The sequence below is a fragment of the Citrus sinensis genome, chromosome 1, assembly GCF_022201045.2.
Source record: "Citrus sinensis cultivar Valencia sweet orange chromosome 1, DVS_A1.0, whole genome shotgun sequence".
NCBI classification, from domain to species: Eukaryota; Viridiplantae; Streptophyta; class Magnoliopsida; order Sapindales; family Rutaceae; genus Citrus; species Citrus sinensis.
Window position 1 is genome coordinate 19,323,212 of NC_068556.1, and position 20,891 is coordinate 19,344,102.

General features: G+C 33.7%; 1 protein-coding gene across 1 annotated transcript; it reads left to right on the top strand.

The window, feature by feature from the left end:
* Positions 1 to 19,835: 19,835 nt before the first annotated feature.
* Positions 19,836 to 20,562, top strand: LOC102611827 (ethylene-responsive transcription factor ERF098). Its single transcript, XM_006489682.3, has one exon. The coding sequence runs from the start codon at positions 19,893 to 19,895 to the stop codon at positions 20,349 to 20,351; it is 459 nt and encodes a 152-aa protein (XP_006489745.2). The 5' UTR covers positions 19,836 to 19,892; the 3' UTR covers positions 20,352 to 20,562.
* Positions 20,563 to 20,891: the final 329 nt, after the last annotated feature.

Consider the following 20,891-nt stretch of genomic DNA (forward strand, 5'->3'; position numbering starts at 1 on the left):
GCAGTTATCTATTCGCTGTGGCTGTATCTTACATAAGCTGTAAGGTAGCCAAACCCACATATATATATCTGACAATTTAGCCCAATGGAGTATTCTTAAGCAACTAAAGACCATTGATATTTTTTCAATTCTTTTTTCTATCATCCGTTAACAAGAAAAAAAAAAAGAAATTGTCATACAATAGCTCTGAGTGTTCAACTATGGTAGCTTGGTACCATAGCCTATAACTAGGACACTGATAGATAATTAGGAAATTAACAAAAATCATCTAATTCTAATTATGGTGTTAGGCTGTGAAGTACAATATATTAATATTATGTCACAGTGTAGCTCCTACGAATGTATTATAAATTTTTTTATCAAACTATAAAGATAATTAGACTAGAAAAGGACGCCAATGCTCATTTGATTTGATAAAAATTGTAATAAAGACCCCATTACTTTTAAAATTGGTTACACAAACTTTTTTTTAAATGATGTACAGCCTCATTTTATATTAGAAATTGGTCATATAAATTAGGAAAAAAAATACCTACATTCCCAAATGTTGGAAAAATGGTTACAAACACCCTCAAGTTTTCAACAAAGGACACAAAAACCTTCTTTTAACCATAACACACTTAGACTTTATAAACCCCAAAATATTTGACACCAAAATTTTATAATAAATAAAAATATAGCATTAAAATCATTTCATACAATTTTGATTATTTTAAAACAGGAGTTAAATGTTCTATTAGTCTCTATAGTTTGAGTTCAATTATCCAGTTTATTTATGTAATTTCAAATATTACTCAAAATACCTTGTTATACATTTATTTTTATTTAAATCTACTTTAAATTTATCATTTTTTTTCGCATCTGTTGCATGTAAAGATTTGTTTGAATTGTATGTTAGATTAGATGGAACTGCTATTTTATCAATGAAATGTCATCTAATAGGGGTGTTTTAGGTAATTTCAAAAAATCTAAAGACTGATTACAAGATAATCGACTCAAATTATAAGGACCAATGAGTACTTACCCTTAAAACAACTATTGTGATTAACTTTGTAGTTAACTTTCTTCTAGAACATCTTTTCAAGTTGAGAAGAATATCTCACATTGATTGAGAATAATTCGTATAAAGTGAGACGGTAAATTTGATACAACCTTAAGCTTTTAAGTTAATTTTTTAATATAAATTGGACTTATAGACTTCTAAATATTAAATTAATTAATATAATAATTAATCGTTGTAATGTTCCATATTTTAAGTAATCTAAATCTTAATGATATTTCACCAAAAGTAACATTCCAGGAGTAAATTTAAATAATTTTGATTAAAAAAAATTTGTTGACGAAAGTATCTCCCTTTTTTTTTAACCCATCACGCCGTTTGTGTCTATATTTAAATATTCTTTTAGGGTGTGTTTGGTGCATGTGATTATGGTGTATTATAACACTGTTCACATTAAAATAATACCAAACCTATGTTTGGAACAAAATTGCAAGGGATTGGGGTGGGGGCTCAGTTGACGCATTAGCTTTGTTTTTTTTTTTTTTGCTTTTAACTTTTGCTTTTTACTTTATTATTCTTATAATACTAAAATAATAAATAAATATAGTTTTTAATTTAATATAATATTTTTATTTTATTTGTTTTTACATTATAATTATTAATATAAATTAATAAATAAATAATTTATCATTCAATAATAGTATATTTTTTTATTTTTACATTATAATTTATTAATAAATTTATAACTTATTATAACTAATAAAAATATTTAAATATGAATAATATTAATTTAAAATTAATAATAATATAAATAATAACATAAAATATTAATGCAATTTAAATATATTAATATAATATAAAACATTAATATAATATAATATTTAATTTAAATTAATCAAAAAAATTATTACAGTACAGTGTAGTACCAAACATTCTACAGTATTATTATAATACAATGCTAATGCAATACATCATAATACAATACACCAGCATTAAAATAATATAATACAACATAATACAATACGTGTACCAAACGCACCCTTAAGACATTATGTACTTTATAAGTTGGTGTTGGACCTGCTCACGTCGAAATCTTTTGGGTCGAGGTTCATTAATATATGTAGCTAACAAATTGAGCCCAATAGAGTACTCTTACGCAACTAAAGACTATTGGTTGATAGAGTCACTCATCTCTTAGCTCACCCATTTTTGTGGACTGGAAATATTTTTCTTTTTCCAATTCTTTTTTTTACCAATCCGCTAAAAGTAGGGGTGGGCAAAAAAACCGTAGTGTTAAAAAAACCGAACCGAACCGACGGTTTTTTCTAATTCGGTTCGGTTTTTATTTTTTAAAAAAACCGAATATACCGTTTGTAAAAAAACTGAAATGTCGGTTCGGTATTCGGTTCACTTAGCTGAACCGAAAAATTGAACCAAAAAACTGAATTATTTTTTTATTTTATTCAAATCAAACATGTGTTATTTCTCTTTATAACATTATGATTATATTTATATAGATGGAGTATTGGAGTTTGGTTATGTATTTTGGGAGTATCTTAATATTTCATATTTTGGGAGTATCTTATTAATAGTTAGTAAGATATTAGTGATAAAATGTGTTTTGAATACTTTGTATTTATTGTTAATATTTGTAATAAAATTAGGATAAATTAATTGTTGAAAAAAATAATTACATTCATGAGGCCCAATGGGCTAAAAATTTAAAAATTCAAAATAGGCCCAGAACCGAAAAAACCGAACCGAACCGAATCGATCCGAAAAGAACCGTTTGAGTTCGGTTCTTATTGAGTTCGGTTCTTATTCGGTTCTTTTTATAAAATAACCGATTTAAATCGGTTCTACTTAATTTCGAACCGAACCATGCCCACCCCTAGCTAAAAGGATCCCCCAAAAAAAAGAAAAAAAAAGAAATAGTCATACAATAGCTTCAAGTGTCCAAGTGTCAAACTACGGTAGCTTGATAATGGTATCATACCCTAGAGCTAAGACACTATTAGATAATTAGGAAATTAACAAAATGTTTATATTAAGTTACATTTTTATGTAACTTACAATATCACAAAACATGCAAAAGATTGTAATATTCATGTTGGGTCTACATGAATTTTACAAAGAGTGTAAGTTACATGAACTTAACATGATTCTTAACAAAAATCAATAAAGTCTAATTATTTAACGTTGTGAAGCATAATATCCTAACATTATATCAGAGTCTAGCTCCCATAAATATATCATAGAATCTTTGATCAAACTATAAAGATAATTAGACTAGAAAGGGACACCAATATTCCTTTAATTTGATAAAAATTTGTATCAAAGACCCCAGTATTTTTAGAATTGGTCACACAAATCCTTTTTTAAGATAGACAACCTCATTTTATATTAAAAATTGGTCATATAAATTAGGGAAAAGGACATTACACCCCCAACATTTGAGAAAATGTCACAAAGACTCTCGAGTTTTCAATAAAGGGACATCAAGACCCCATTTCGACCATAATACACTCAGACTTTACTAACCCAAAAAATTGACACCAAAATTTTATTACAAATAGAAATATAGCATTAAAATAAATGTAATAATATATATTTTTAAATAATCTATTTTTTATTTTTTTTATATTTTACAATCTATTAGACATATTTTATTGTATTAAACTAATTTTTAATAATAAATATAAACATAATATTAAAAGAAATTAATTAAAGTTAAAATTATTTTGAATATTATTTAAAAATAATTTTAATATTATTAATAGGGAGATATTTTGTTAATTGTCAAATCTATTTAACTCAAAGATCTATTTAAAATCTTTATAACAAGTACAAATATATTATCAAAATAAATATAATAATTTATATTTTAATATTACTCTAAATGTTGAAAATAATTTAATATTATTAGTGTATTGGATATATTATATTATTTATATTATATTTGTATTAATTAAAAAATTTTAAAATCAATGTTCTAATAATTATATTCAAAGAATATTATGGTAAAACAAGGGTCTTGATGTTCTTTTTAAAAAACTTAAGAGTATTTGTGACTATTTCCTCAAACTTTAGCGTGTTGGTGTCTTTTTTTCCTATAAATTAGTTTGGGAATTTAACTCCTTTTATGTTCAGAAATAATTACGAACTCATACAGGCTCCCAATATTTGTCCATCAAGAAAGTGTATATATCTCAAAATAAGTTTATGTGATTATTTCTAAAAACATAAGCTTATGTTTGGGAGTTAGGATTAAGTGTGGGATTAGATTAGTTTTGGGATAAAATATTCTATCATGTGTTTGACAATTTTACTTGGATTAGATTAGGGAAGACTAAATTTAAATTTAGTCCTTAAATCATGGGATTGACAATCCCAATTTATAAGTGGGTTTAGATGGGATTAGAATAAGAGAAAATATTTATTCATTTGCAATATTTCTTTCTTATATAACACCATTTTTTATTTGTCACTTAAAATTTAATTAATTATTTTTTTCATGATTTACTTGACATTTATTTTTTATTTTACTTTTATAGTCTAATTAAATTGGTACTTTTACTGCAATAAAATTAGCTATTTAATAATTTATTACAATAATTGATTGTATTAAATTTAATAATCACTAATGTGATATTAAAAATAATCATGAAAATTAATAATACAAGTAATTAATTGAGTTTATATTTATTATTTGCTAACTTTTTGATAAAATAAGAAATATAAAAAATATCTGATATAAATTAATAAGGGATTACGTTGATTATTTCACTAAATTAAGAACGGTTGGCGTCCTATCCCCTTGCTAGAATATATGCGTTGACGGGTCAAATGGAGTAAAAGATTAAAAAAATGCTACCTCTATTCAAAAAGTAGGATAGGTTCATTATTATATGTTTATTATATAAGATGGGGTGGGGGACTAAAAATGAAATTTGAGTTTTTGTTTTTGATTAGTGATTACCATGTAAAAGCAAGCTGGTCTAGATACAAAGTTTGAGCATAAACAAGTTCAATATTATATTCATTCTGGGCAAATCGCTGCACTTGCCAGTTGCCATGAACATTGTTGACTCTGGTCTTCATCTTCTAGGACATTCCAAGCAAAATTGTTATTTTCTTTAATTTTTAAAATTTTTATTTGCCCAATTCTTTACTTTTTTATACGGGTAATTTTTAAAAACCTCCCCTGAGATTTGGGCTTGTTGCAAATAGGTGGCGAGAATCTGTTTATTTGTAAAAAATCTCCTACCGTCAGTTAATTTTAATATTGACCGTTAGTTGACTGTGCAAAGATAATATTGCCCTTAACAATAGTTTGTAAACTGACATAACTAAAAAAAAAAACTAAAATTGTTGACGCGAAAAGCACAAACCCTATTTTTTGACAATTTTATCCTTGTCAATTCTAAAGATTTACAATATCATAGGTAAAGATTATGACTATTTCATTTTCAAGTTTTTAATTTTATCTTTCTTGTAGGAACTTTAAGGAAATATCAATAATTTAAAGAGGATTTTTCAAGTTTTTAATTTTATCTTTTTTGTAGGAACTTTAAAAAAATATCAATAATTTAAAGAGGGTAAAATAGTTAATAATTTTGTTTTTTTTAATTATTTCCGTTTGTAAACTATTGTTAAGGGTAATATTATCTTTGCACAGTCAACTAACGGTCAATGTTAAAATTAACTGACAGTAGGGAGTTTTTTACAAATAAATCAATTCTCACCATCTACTTGCAATAAGTCCAAACTTCAGGGGAGGTTTTTAAAAATTACCCCTTTTTATAGAGATCTATTGACACTTTAAAAAAGAAAAAAAGAAAACAGAAAACAGAGCGAATGATTATTTCAGCGACGACGTCTTAAAACAGAGATTTAAGAAATTTGGACCGCAGTGAATATTTAATTTGCGAGTTCCAAATGTTTTCTATAGCACAGGATTTTTTTTTTTTTAATCTATTCATTTGAAGTTACAAGTTACAATTTTTTGGCCCATGGTCTTGGACCCTTGGTTAAGGAGTTTTTAAAATAACTCCTTTTGCTAGCCGTTCCAGTTTGAATATTGTGAAGTAAAAAATTAATTTAAATTTTGTGTTATTTTCTTACCTTTTAAGATAATAAAAATATTAATTAACGATATGTTTATTTGAGGGTTTAAGAAATGAGAATGAATATTGTGAAGTATCTAAGCACGGCCCTAACTTCTTTTCTCAAACTCAAATAATACAATAAAATTTTCAGCCGGGGAGGAAGTTCTCCTGTCCAGTCGGTCCGCCTTTGCCAATGGTGCTGATGGGCAAAGAGTATTCAGCCACAGAATCTGCGTTGGAGGCAATTGTGTCCGTTGATACACTACTCCAATGGTGATGTGTGGAGATTTTGATGGTCTTCCGGAAGAGTTTTTCATTAATGAGAATGTTTTCTATGTTGAAGAAGTTGTTTACGTACAGAGGTTGAGGAAGGTCAAGAAGTACTAAGATTGGATAGACCCATAAAATTACTCAAAATTCATCTTGTATGATCATTGGATCCTAACGTCGAAGTTGTCTTTCTTTTTGGATCAGATGATTCTATAATGAACAAAAGTTGTTATCTATATTAGTTTTAAATTAGTTTTCAATTTACTAGAAAGTTGTGTAGCTTAATAGCGTTTTTACACACTAACTCTATCAAATTATATAACTTAATAACGTATTTGTATGAAAAAAAATGATGGTGCCAGTATGAGAGAATGACTAAATATACAAAAATTCTCAAGTGCGGGTGTCCTTATTTTATTACTATTATTATTTTCATGGAACATATTACTAAGTTATATGTTTTAATAGAATCAATGTTCAATTCACTACAAAATTATATGGTTTAATAACGTGTCTGCATTGACTCTATTAAACTATATGGTTTAATAATATGTCTAGATGAGAGAAAAAAAAAAATACTTGAATTCGAGATTCCCAATTAATTGTTGGATTGAAATCCAACAGCTACAATTTTCCTTTTTTATCTAATTGTGATCATGAGATCAATTTGGAATTTCTAAATTATAATATAATCCAAGAATTTGGATAGATTCTAATCTTCATATATATATATATATATATATATATATATATATATATATATGAAGTGATTGGATAAATAGCTAGTCGATAATTTTTTTAAGTTCTTTTATACCGATTAAAAAAATTTATAAAAATTTTAGAATATATTAAAAATAATATAATTAATTAATATATATATGATATGTGTAATTAAATTTAATATAACTATTAATTATATAATAATTTTTTAAAATAAATATACATATATCACAATATTATTTATTTATTACATTTTTTTAAAAACCACTTTAAAAAAATATGGCCCCACGTATGATCATGCATTGGGACAAAAACTAAAGGTTGAGTGTACAAGTTTTTCGAAAGTGATGCAATAAATTTGATTCTTTTTGAAAAAAATTAAGACGTGCATGTGTTCAAAGTTTCTTACGTGAGCTCTAGCATTGGTCAGTTCATTCAACAATTTGACTACAATAAAAACTCCTCGACTCTTTTTTTTTTTTTTTTTTTCAGAAGAAACAAATTCATTCAGCCAACGAGTTAAGTAAATACATGATTTCTGAAGGGTATGATCCTATCCAAACAACATATTCACTTCTTTCTAAAGCTAGCTTAATTAAAGAATGAGTAATAATAGCATTACAAGATCTTGGAGTATACATGAAAATCCTTCCTTTTGCTTTGCACTTCTGCAATCATCTATTGGATCTTTGTTCTGCTGCTCTTCCTGTTGTTAACCAAATCAATTACATCTTGAGAGTCTGATTTCAACCAGAATGTTTGACAATCCTGCATGCTTAGCTACATCTAGACCCCAACTCACGGCTTCTGCTTCTGCAAAGGCTACATCACCATGAAGCTTTGTGGCCTTTATGGCAGTTACCACAAAGTTACTATTGTTTTCTCTTATAACAGCTCTCATACCTGCACAATGACCTTCAAAATTTATGGCTGCATCCATATTAATTTTACACCAATTAATTAGAGGGGGCTCCAACACATTTAAGCCTTTCTTTCTGATCAGCCTTATCCTTATTTGTTGGCTCCTTGATTCTTCTAAACTCCTCCACTACTGCTTCAGCTTTTGTCGCTAGAACACATGAGACTTCTCTCTTCCCTTGAATAACACTTGATTTCGAGCACTCCAAGCTACTTAAAAAAGAGCCACAGCCAACTCGGTTTCAGCCTTGCCTATTCTTCTCTTTAGTTCCTGAATCACCTCAGAAATGTCTTAAGGTACAGTGCTTTGAATTTCTGCTGCCACCCAAGAGATTTTCCAAATTTTACGGACTGACTTGTACTTTACCAATGCATGGAAAGTGTTCTCTACGGAACTTCCACATATTTGACAGAGAGGATAGGTTAAAACTTTCCTTTTCTACAAATTCTCAGTTGTCGGGAGGAGATTTTTTGCTGCTTGCCAAATAAAAATTTTGATTTTCTCTAGCAACGACAGAGTCCAGATGAGAGACCATGGACTTACTCTCTGGTTTGAGTAGCCTGGGGAGTCTTCTAGTTTCATCTTCAAGGCTATTTGGTACCCACTTTTGACGTTATGGTCTTTTTTACTTTATCATAGTGCCATAGAACTTGATCTTCCATTGGTTTGCTAAGAAGTGGAATTCTTGTGATCATGTCTGCATCTTCTGCCATAAAGTATTGGTATATCAATGCCACCTTTCACCGATTATCATCATCTATAAGCTTTGAGACCATAGTTTCAATTGGCAAAGATGGAGGGGAAACTAGTTTAAAGGACGTTGGCCTCGGCATCCAGTTTCCTTTGTAGATTTACACCTAATCACCCTTACCAATCCTCCATCTAATCCCTTTATTGATTACTTGTGTCCCCTATAGAATGCTTTTTTAGATGAATGACAGTTTGGATCCTAGTTTTTCATTAAGAAAGTGACTCTTTCGAAAATATCTCGCTTGCAACACCTTGGCCACTAAAGAGTTAAGGAACTGCAAGATTCTCCATCTTTGCTTTGCCACCAGGGCCTAGTTAAAACTTGCAAAGTCTCGAAATCCTAAACCTCCTCTCTATTTTACATGGCTCATAATCTCTCATTTTGCCTAATGAATGCTCCTCTTTTCTGTGTTGCTATTCCACCAAAACTTAGCTATAATTTTTTTGGATATCCTCACAAATACTAAGAGGAATCCTAAACACACTAACAACATAGGCTGGAACAACTTGTGCTACTGCCTTAATTAGCACATCATTTCCCCCACTGGAGATGAATTTGTGTTGCCAACCCGAGATTTTGCTCATCACCCTCAGCTTTATATCATTGAAAAATCTTATCTTTTTCCTCCCTACCATTGATGGAATCCCCAAGTACCTTTTATGTCTGGAGACTACATTTAAATAAAAGAATTTTTTTGTTGTTGTGATGCTTCCTTTACCCGTGCTGCTACGAACAAACATTAAGGATTTGTTGTAGTTGAATAACTGGCCTAATGCAGCCGTATAATAGTAAAAAATATGCTTAAGATGTTGACAATCTTTAACTGAGGCTCTTGTGAAAACAAGACTATCATCAGCGAATAAGAGGTGGGAGATGTTGATATTGTTGGCAAACTTTAAACCATGAATCAATTCTTTTTCTTTTGCTCATTGCAGCATAACAGAGAATACCTCTGCACACATAATAAAAAAATAAAGGGAGAGGAGGCAGTCTTGTCTTAGGCCTCTCTAAGGATATATTAAGCCTTTTGTTATGCCATTGATGATGACTGAAAAAGAGGAAGTTGTAATACACCACATAATTAGATCTACCCACGATTGAGCAAATCCTAGTTTAAGCATAGTTTGCTGCAAGAACAACCACTTTACTCTGTCATAGGCCTTACTTATATCAAGCTTTAGAGTTACAAGGCCATCTCTCTTTCCTTTATTGTGCCTAATCTTATGTAAACATTCATAACCTACAATGATGTTATCGGTTATGAGTTTATTCAAGATAAATGCGCTTTGAGTTGGGGAGATAACTTGGTGAAGTATATGCTTAAGCCTATTTGTAATAGTTTTAGCTGCAATTCGATATATTACATTACACAAACTTATAGGCCTAAAATCAGTCACCTTTCTAGGCTTTATGATCTTCGGAATTAGAGCAATGTATGTGTAATTGAGAGGAGTTATTGTACCTTACTCATTTAGAATGTGAAGACATGTAGCCAACACTCTAGTCTTTACCGTTTTCCAGTGGTTTTGGTAAAAAACAACTGGAAAGCCATCAGGTCCCGGAGCTTTGGTACCGCACATTTGTGATAAAGCTTCAAAAATCTCCTCTTTTGTAAAAGGTTGCTGTAGCTGATTGTTCATCTCATCAGTGACTCTTGGAGTTACATCTTTTAGGGCTGTATCCAGCTGGTTTTGATCTGACCTTGTTGTTGAGAACAAGTTGGCAAAATACTCGCAGAATTCTCTTTTTACCTTTTCGCCCTTTTCTATCCAATTCCCTTTGCTGTTTTTAATGCCCCAAATCTTGTTCTTTCTCTTCTAAGATGAGGCTTTTGCATGAAAATATTTTGTGCTCTTATCCCCTTCTTTCAATCAATCCATACGAGATCTTTGCTTCTAATAAATTTCTTCATCTGTCAAAATGTTCTGAATTTATCTTTTCACCCTCTTGACCTCCTCTTCATTGCTGTAGTCTTCCCCACTGAATCTCAACTCCTTGAGTCTATCCACTAACTCATCAAGCTTTTTTTTCCTCACTCTAAATTCCACTCTGCTCCAACCTTTTAGCTCAGCCATTGACAACTTTGTTGTTTCTTTAAAAAGCTGCACTAGATTACTATTCTTCCAATTGCCATGCTGGCTCCACTCTCTTTGAATTATGTCTTTACAGGCCTTATAAGTGCTCCACATATCTTCGTAGTGCACTCGTGAAGTACTTCATTTAGTATACCTTAGACTACTGCCTCGTTCAATTACCTCAATTAGCACAAGGTAGTAGTCCGAGGTCTATGTTTCCAAATTAAGAGCAGCACAATCATCATAAACCTCTCTCCACTTCTTGTTACACAAAAATATATCTAATCTTTCTTCGAAAAAATTAGGACCAAACTTACCATTGCCCTAAGTAAATGGATAGCCTTTACATCTCAAATCAATTAAATTACAAGCTTGCAATGCCTCTCTAAAATCACTAATCATGTTTGGGTTTCTATCTTTACCACATGTCTTCTCCCTAGGGTGTAGAATTTCATTAAAATCATCGAAACAAATCCATGGAGTATCAAACAAACTTGCTAATCTCCTCAACATTGTCCATGTGTGTTTCTTTTGCCTCATTTCTGGATGCCCATAAATTCCCGTGCATCTCATCCAGCTCCCATTGCCATTTTGAACTTTGGCATCAATGTGATGGCTATTATATGAAGTAATGCTCACGTTAACATTATTGTTCCAAACCAAAGCTAATCCATCTCCCATCCCATTTCTGTTCACTGCCTAACAGCTTTCCATTCTCAGCTTCTTACTCACATCTGACATTTGCTTAGGTGTTAACTTTGTTTCCCATAGAAACATAATTTGCGGTCTATGTTGCTGGAGAATTTTTACAAGGCTAGGAATGTCCTAGAATTCCCCAAACCTCAGACATTCTAGCTGAGAATTTTCATGGCTTTCGGTGGGGTTGGCCACCAGCCTCCGCTAATATATTTGTGATAACAGGCATTGACACCTTCATATCTTCTGCAGCCATTAATTCCCATGTTAGCTAGAGTTTTGCTAAAGGTGAATGATGTTGAGCTTGTCTTTGTACTTGTTTAACGAGACTAACAACTTTGTTTTTTTTCTGGTTTGGGCTCATTCCCGTTGATGCACAGTTCGACCTTTTAGTTAGATATGTTCCCTGTTTACTTGCTCCCTTCTCATTTTGTTTTCGGGCCTGACGTTTCCAATTCTTTTTATTGCATTTTAATTGGGTTGAGTTTGGGCCATCCTCTATTCCTTCTTCTTTTTCTCCACTACTTTGGGCCTTAGCTTGTTGTTAAAATCTTGCATCAATTGATGTTTCCTCAGTGGTAAATTTTTCACATTCCGTCTCTTTTTCATGAGTTTTTCCCACTTTATTGCTTATCTTCCTTGGGGCTTTCTCCTTGTCAGATGTCAATGGTTGCTTGTTGCAGTCTATCATCTACTCTCTTGACTTATGCCAACTAGGCATTGATTGCATTTCACCTACTTCCTCTACGTTGCTCCCTCGGTTAGCTGCCACGTGTGGGTCTTCTTGGTCCAAGTCTGTTCCTGGCTCGGTTGCATTACCCTTGTGTGATGGACTGGATTGTTGTTGCTGAGAATCTAGATTACCTCTAGAATCTTTGTGGTTACTCTTAATTGCCTGGCTAACAATTTTGTCATTAGCCTTTGGCCATATTTCACTGAATCTACTGGTTTTGGATTTGCCGAATAAGGGGGCTGCCTGCATCCATATTCCATAGGCAAGTTTGTCCTATAGCCGGCCTTTGTAATTTTTACACTCTTTATACTGATGCCCAATGAGGCCACACCAGAAATAAAACTCTGGCAATCTCTCATATACTACTGGAATTGGAACATCCTTTGCACCTTCTTGTTCCAAATAGATAATTTTCTTCAGTGGTTGTGTGATATCGATTGAAATTCTTACTCTAGCATATTGATCGATGCACTCTCCTTCCTCGTCCGTTTCAACTTCTTCAACGATTCTAATCGCCTTCCCTGGCACTCCTATTATCTCCTGATCTATGCACCCCACAAGGACATTATGGAGTTGTACCCAAAATGTAGCATGAGTAAATGATTGCTTCATTATTTCCCTAATTCCACTTGGCTCCTTTAGAACTATCAAAGCTCGTTCAAAATGCCACAAGCCGTCTGATAAAACTCTTCTCTTATCAATTTCAGAGGCATATTTGAACATAAAAATCTTACTTCCTAGCTTTTCGATTTTCACCTCGTCTGCTATCATCCACACCTGCTGTAAAGCTGACCTGATGCCCTCTCTACTGACTCCTCTTGGGTGTAAGACTTTACCCAGTAAACATCCCTCCATCAACTTTCTCCTTTTTCCTGTCATAACATTACCCATAGCTACTTTATTTGCTTTTCTCTCTTCCAATATAATAGCTTTGCACTTACGTATTAGTTTCTCTGTTTCCATGAGATAGTTACTCTTGGATATCTACCACTTTCTCTGCAATTAAGGCTTCAACAACTCTACAAGGATAATGAAAATAATCTAAAACTAAGCTAACAGGACACCTAACTCGTGGGTGACTTCTTACAGCCCTATGGGCTACTATCCTTTCATTATGGGTTCTCACTCAAAGAGAGAGAACTTGTGAAGAAAGACTTTTTTGCAGCGGTGTCCCATGATAACTCTTTGACTCTGTTAAAGCAAAAAAACCACCTCTTTAAATACAATAGGCATTTCTAATATCGGTCCCTTGCTCCAAACCAAATATGATTTCTAAAGATACATCGTGGGCCAGCCAATCTCTAGCACGATAGGAGACACAATATGTGTACATATAGTATGGTATCACACAACCCGTTTTGTCAGGAGTTCACAGCATAGAAGTGCGATATAATTCAAGAATTAAAGGTTGTTCAAGTCTTATATGTTTACTTATGTAATAGTTATAAATACTTATTTAATTTCATAATTTTTTTTTAATTTTTATTGTCGTTTGATTTTATTTTTCGCTAGAGTTTTAGAAGATTAAATAGATTATTTTGCTCCTACAAATAAATACTTTTGAGAGTAACGGTTGAAAATGTTTTTTAAGACGTCAAAATGTATAAAATATCTTTTACTTATTTGACAATCTTATTTCATTGCTTTCATAATATAAGTTTAAAAAATTTTTCTATTAAAGTAATTTTACAATTTTTAATAAAATCTCTCATTGACAACCAAGCAACTAAAATTTTTTTATGAAAGCCCTGCTAACAAAAACTTTACTTAAACAAACTTTATTTGAAAAGTTATACCAAACATAACCTTAGTTGGTTGGTCTTTTTAATAGGTTTTTATCATGTGGAAAGATAGTTTTTTTTATGTATCCTTATCACGTGGTACGGTAGTGTGGACCTACTCATGCTTGAGTCTGACTCTGATACTATATAAAAGCCTATGGGCAAAACTCATACTCAAGAGTTGAGAGTTACCTAAACCATATATATATAAAACCCAAGATTCGTACTCAACTGATGTAAGATATTGTCATTGACAGTTTATACTTATTTTGTTGTATTATTTTTATTTGTCCCCAGCAGTTTAAACGACATATATGATCATAAGACAATAAAAAAGATGTGATTTCCAGTATATGTAATGTAGTACTAATTTGGTTTTAAATTATAGTTAGTTATTGCAAACTAGTTCAAATCCTGAAGAATTTTACGATGCAAAACTGCAGTGGCTTCCCTAGTCTGTACTCTTATTGATCAATATTTATATGTACATAAGAATTACCCTAGTTCACAAGGAAAGGAAATCCTATCAAACTAGAAAACATATAACAACCAATAATATTTACACGTAACTTGCTATATATATATATACACGTGAGTTAAAACCCCCCTCAAGTTGGAGCATAGAGATCATGAATGCCCAACTTGCGAAGAAGGAACTCGAACTCTTTGCTGCCAAGTGCCCTTGCGAAGATATCAGCTAGCTGAATAGTAGTAGACACATAGGCAGGCCGTATGTTTCTTCGTTGAATTTCGTCTCGGACAAAATGACAGTCAACTTCGATGTGCTTGGTCAGTTCATGAAACACAGGGTTGGCAGCTAGATGAAGAGCAGCCTGGCTGTCACAATACAGGTGCATGGGCCGTGAGTGATCAACTCCGAGAGACATCAACAACCCTTTGAGCCACTTGAGCTCACATGTAACTGTTGCCATGACACGATACTCGGCCTCAGCAGAGGATCGCGCAACGGTGTTTTGTTTCTTAGATTTCCAAGATATAGGAGATGATCAAAGCATGACAAACCACCCAAATAAAGAATGCTGAGATACAGGGTTGCTTGCCCAATCAGAATCACACCACCCATGAAGTTGCAAATCACAATTTGATCTTAAAAACACACCTTGACCAGGGTTACCTTTCAGATAGCGAACTACCCGCAAAGTTGCTTCCCAATGCCGCTCCCGCGGCTGCTACATAAATTGAGAAAGCATATTAACCGAATAGGAACACTCTGGCCTTGTAGCGGAAAGATAAATTAGTCTTCCTACGAGTCGTCGATATTTCGCAGGATAAGAAAAATAAGGGCTTTCGGCCAAAGCTAGTTGATGATTCAGTTCCAAGAGAAATAGGGCTGGTTTTGCACCAAGTAATCCAACCTCAGAGATAATATCTAACACATACTTCCGTTGAGACATGAAGATTCATGTCAGATTTCTTGCAACTTCAATACCAAAAAAATATTTTAATGGACCCAAATCTTTCATATAAAAATAATCACTCAAATACATCTTGAATACCCGAATAGCTTCGCTGTTGTTTCCCAAAACAATTATATAATCAACATACATAAGCACAAGTAGATGTATGTTATCCCAATGCAAGGTAAAAAGAGAATAATCCGAGCTCGATTGAGCAAAGCCGCTGCCAACTTTGTAAACCAGCAACGGGGGACTTGCTTTAATCCATATAATGACTTTCTTAGATGACAAACCATTCTAGATTCGTTTGAGGTGAAACCAGGCGGTAAGTGCATGTAAACTTCTTCATTAAGCTCACGGTGTAAGAAAGCATTGTGAACATCCATCTGTTGAAGCTTCTAATTCCTAGTTGTAGGAACAACCAGAAAAGTTCGAACTGTAACAAGTTTTACAACAGGAGCAAATGTCTCTGTGTAATCAATTCCTTCAACTTGCTTGTTCCCAAGGATCACCAAGCGAGCTTTGTATCTTTCAACTGTACTGTCGGCATTGTATTTAATCCGGTACACCCACTTACAACCTATGGCACGCTTTTCAGGTGGTAGAGACACAACAGTCCATGTGTTATTATTTTCCAGTGCCTGCAATTCAGACTTCATGGCCTCACGCCATCTACGATCTCTCACGACTTCAGCAAAAGAGGCAGGCTTAACTCCTACAGTAATCGCTGCTAGAAAAGCACAATGTCGAGCAGAAAAATTATTACAATTCACATAATCAAGTATGGGATAATGACTACCTGTAGGAAGTGATTGAGCATGTAAGCATGAAGATGGCCGCGAAGAGGGACTCAAATGCTGAATAATATGCAATACATAATCTTTTAACTTAATTGATTGTTGTCATTGTCTAAGATAGCACCCCAATGCCAGTTGTTGTTGCAATGATGTCTCAACAGCCTCAATGTCCCCCATGTCGTCAGAAGCATGCTCATCAAGAATATGAGATGTGGGTACAAGTGATGGAGTATTAATGGTCTCAAGAACATCGCCTGTATCCTGTGAAGCAATAGGAACCGAATTTGGTGAGACAACATGAGCACTTAAATTATATGATAAATACTAAGCTAAAACCGGTTCATCAGGCTTAGGAGCAGGCGTGGCAGTAGCAGCTGGTTCGGTTAAAGCCTTGTAGGGAAAGTCATGCTCAACGAACATTACATCCCAGGATGTAAAGAATGAGGCAGTCTCCAAATCATACAAATATCATCCCTTTTTACTAAAGGGATAACCCATGAATATACAGCGACGACTTCGACTAGCGAATTTATCACCGCGATGATCACGGTTGTAGGCATAGGCGAGGCAACCAAATGACTGAATATTTGCATAAGATGGTGCCTTGCCAAATAGTCATTCATAAGGAGTCTGTCCATTAAGAAGAACAGAAGGTGTTTGATTGATCAAGTAGTAAGCAGTTAGGACACATTCACCCCAGAATTCAATTGGTAAGAAAGCCTGAAAGCGCAGAGCGAGAGCAACATTGAGAATGTGCCGATGCTTGCGTTCGACTCGACCATTCTGTTGAGAAGTACCCACACAAGATGTCTGATGATGAATGCTATGCTCAACAAAGAAATCAAATAAATGCATAAATTCGGTCCCATTGTCTGTCCGTATGATTTTAACGAGTTTATGGAATTGTCTAGAGACCGTACTAAAAAAATTACATAATACATGCCCAACCTCATTCTTCATGACTAGCAGATATGTCCAAACACCGGGAGAAAAATCATCAACAATAGTCAAGAAATAATGAGCACTACAAGAACTAGCTGTGCAATAAGGTCCCCACAAGTCACAATGAATCAATTCAAAAATATCTGAAGCTTTATTATTTCTTAAAACAAATTTGTGACGACACTATTTTGCTCGAAAGCATACATCACAATTCTGAAAACTAGACAGACAAGAGGCCGAATCAATAAAAAGGGAGCAGCTAAACAACTTTAGAGGAAGGATGCCCCAACCTTCGATGCCATAAATCACAAGCTCGGTTGGCAACACTAGAAAGAGCGGCGACTGAACCAATGTCCCAAAAATAATAGAGTCCCTCTCGCTACTCACCCGCTCCAATCAGCATCCTCGTAATGCGGTCTTATATCACACATAATTGATCAAAAAATTGAATAAAAAAATTGGCATCTCGAATCAGTTGTAATACAGAAATTAAATTGCAAGTTAAACTTGGCACAAATAAAACATTATTTAGTCGCAGGTGGTTAGCAAGCACAATTATTCCTTCTGTATTTGCTATTATCACGTTTCCATCAAGTAGTCGAATAGAACAAGAAATAACATATACAATGTCGCATAAGATTTTTCTGTTTCCTGTCATGTGATGTGAGGCCCCAGTATCAAGAATCCACTCCATTGAATTACGCATACCACTAATCCGTGAGGTGCTGTCTTTTTTATTGTTCAAAAGATTAAGCAATGTGTGTTCCATTGCTCACTGCTCAAGCCACTGAGACCGCTTGTGGCTGATTCTGGGAGTTCTCCAGATGAATTGTTAGACTATGTCGTGACTTGAGCAGTGTTGGCCCGAGCAGGACCTCCATGACCACGTCCATTGTTTCCACCATTCTGTCATGAATTATCGCGACCACGACCTGCATTCCTCATGGCTTTTGGTCGTTCACCCCACCATTCGAGATACCCAATAAGCTGGAAACAGGAAGATGTTTCATGTTCAGTCTTGTTGCAATGGGTACAAAGTACAGAAGACTTATCACGGTTGTCATGTGATCCTTGCGTGGCTTGAACGGCAAATGCTACAGGTTCACTTTGTTCTTCTTTAGCACGTGTCATTGACTGAACCTGCTCCTCCTGAATGACTATGGCATAGGCACGGTTCAACTTTGGCAGCGGCTCGGTGCTTAGAATATGAGACCACATTCCACCGCACACGGCTTCATAAAGACCCATCAAGAATTGATGCAACTTTTCTTCATCTCGTTTCTTATCCCATTCCGCACCTAGATTACACGTACAATTACCGCATATATAAGCAAGCGATTGCTCATAGTTACTCAATTCTTCCCACAACATCTTGAGTTTCCCATAATAATTCAAAATAGTCATACCTCGCTGATTGCAATTCGCCAACTCAGATTTAAGTTGCTGCACACGTGTTCCATTCCCAACAGAGAACCTTTCCTTGATATCATCCCACAGCAACTTAGCACCTTCTGTATAAGTCACAGTAGATCGCAGATTTGGTTCAATTGTATTTTGTATCCAGGAGACCAACATTGAATTCACCATCCACCAATCCTCCAAATCAGCCGAGTCATCAGCAGGCTGTTTCATGGTTCCATCAACAAAACCGAATTTCTTCTTGGCCCGCAATGCAATCCGCATAGCCCTTGCCCACTCGTCATAGTTGGTTCCTCGAAGTTGCACTTGAGTGATGATAGTTCCAGGATTATCATTGGCTGAGAGGAAGTAAGAGACATCATTGTCTTGCCCAATTCACTTCCTCTAGCCTCTTTATCTTTTGTTTTTGTTTGAGTTTGGTCTTCCCTAGTCTGCACTCTTATTGATCAATATTTATATGTATATAAGAATTACCTTAGTTCACAAGGAAAGGAAATCCTATCAAACTAGGAAACATATAACAACCAATAATATATACACGTAACTTGCTATATATATATATACACGTGAGTTAACAAATCCCATGCTTGTGCCCGTTTGCAGTCCGCACAAAATAAAGTTGTACCCTACGACACATTATTGATTTTGAACATATGAGCTTGCAAAATTTTTATACCTTGTTTCGGAACAAAAGCTCACCATCAACAAACTATTACATTTGGTCAAGTGGATGTTGTTTTCACTACAAGAAATAGTAAAATTCCCATCATGGCATGATGTTATTCCATTGAATTTCATAAAAACAAGTACATTTCACCAGAAGTCAAATTGCCTCAGGTGTGTGATTTGGCAATCTTCTGAATTAAAAAGTAGTCATAAAACAGTCGATCTTCCTATTCAATATTAGTCTTAATTTACGACTTGAAATATTGAACAACATAATCCATTTTATTCTAATATGTACCAAAAAGCAAGAATCAGAACCATATTTAAAAAGAAGAATTGCCCCTATCAATAAAAAGTAATTCACTAACCTTTTTCAATTCTATTATAGGAATGGTAGACGGATTCAAATCTAATTCTCCAATCAATAAACACCTTCCCAGGAGAAAAAGATATGAACAAAGACATACATGTATTCAATCCAGGTTCTTGAGAATTGACATCCCAACGTCACATCTGACTATATATTTATGGTGAGAAGCAACCAAATTTGAAAACAAAAAGGGTTTCTATATACGTTAAACGAAACATTAATAAAGCATGGAGAAGCCTAGCAAAGGGAAAGAGAGGCAAGAAAAGGAAGAGAAAAGAAGAGAAGAAGTAAGATATCGGGGAGTTAGGAGAAGGCCATGGGGAAAGTTTGCAGCAGAGATACGAGACCCTTCGAGGCAAGGGGCACGGCTTTGGTTAGGGACATTTGAGACAGCAGAAGAGGCAGCTCGTGCTTATGATCGTGCGGCGTTTAACATGAGAGGTCATCTTGCGATTCTCAATTTCCCTAATGAGTATTATTCTCAAGTGATGGGGTATGCTGGCCCTCATCGTCTTTCGTCTTCGTCTTCATCTTCTAGTGTTTCTAGTGAGAGGTTTGAGAAGGGAGGCTCTTCATCGAGTGGACAATCACAGAGACAAGTCATTGAGTTAGAGTATTTGGATGATAAGGTGTTGGAGGAGATGCTTGAATCTGAAGATGAGAAGAAGGAAAGAAAGAAAGATTGAGTTTCAAACGGTTTGTACTCTTGTTGCTTGTTTTGATCAAAATTTTCAGTTACTTTTGTAGTTTTAAATTGAAGCAATGCAGCTATACAATTAGCTTAAATTTGATCCCTTTTAATAGTTGAAGTTTCGTGTTATTTTATGTCGTAATGCAAAGCGGAAAAGTGCAACGACAAGAAGAGGCACTACTCAAGACGGAATTTGAATTTTATTGGATTCACGAAATTTTAATTCATATTTTTCGTTTTGTATAATGTAGTAGTTATTGTTGAACTTAATATGGTGTGTGATTCTGGTTTTGGTCATTTGGAAATGTAATAGGGATATACTACGAGTTCGCTTTGATACTACATAGAAACTCATGGATTTAATTCATATTAAAAAACTAAATCAAAATTCATATTTCGTTTAAGTTTATATATTTAATCCCAGGTACGAGTTGATTATTAGTCAATGATGTAGAATTCTTTTTAACATTTTTGCTCGTTTTGTAGGAATTCACCTAAATTTTTATTTTTACAATAAACATAACTCCCATGAAAC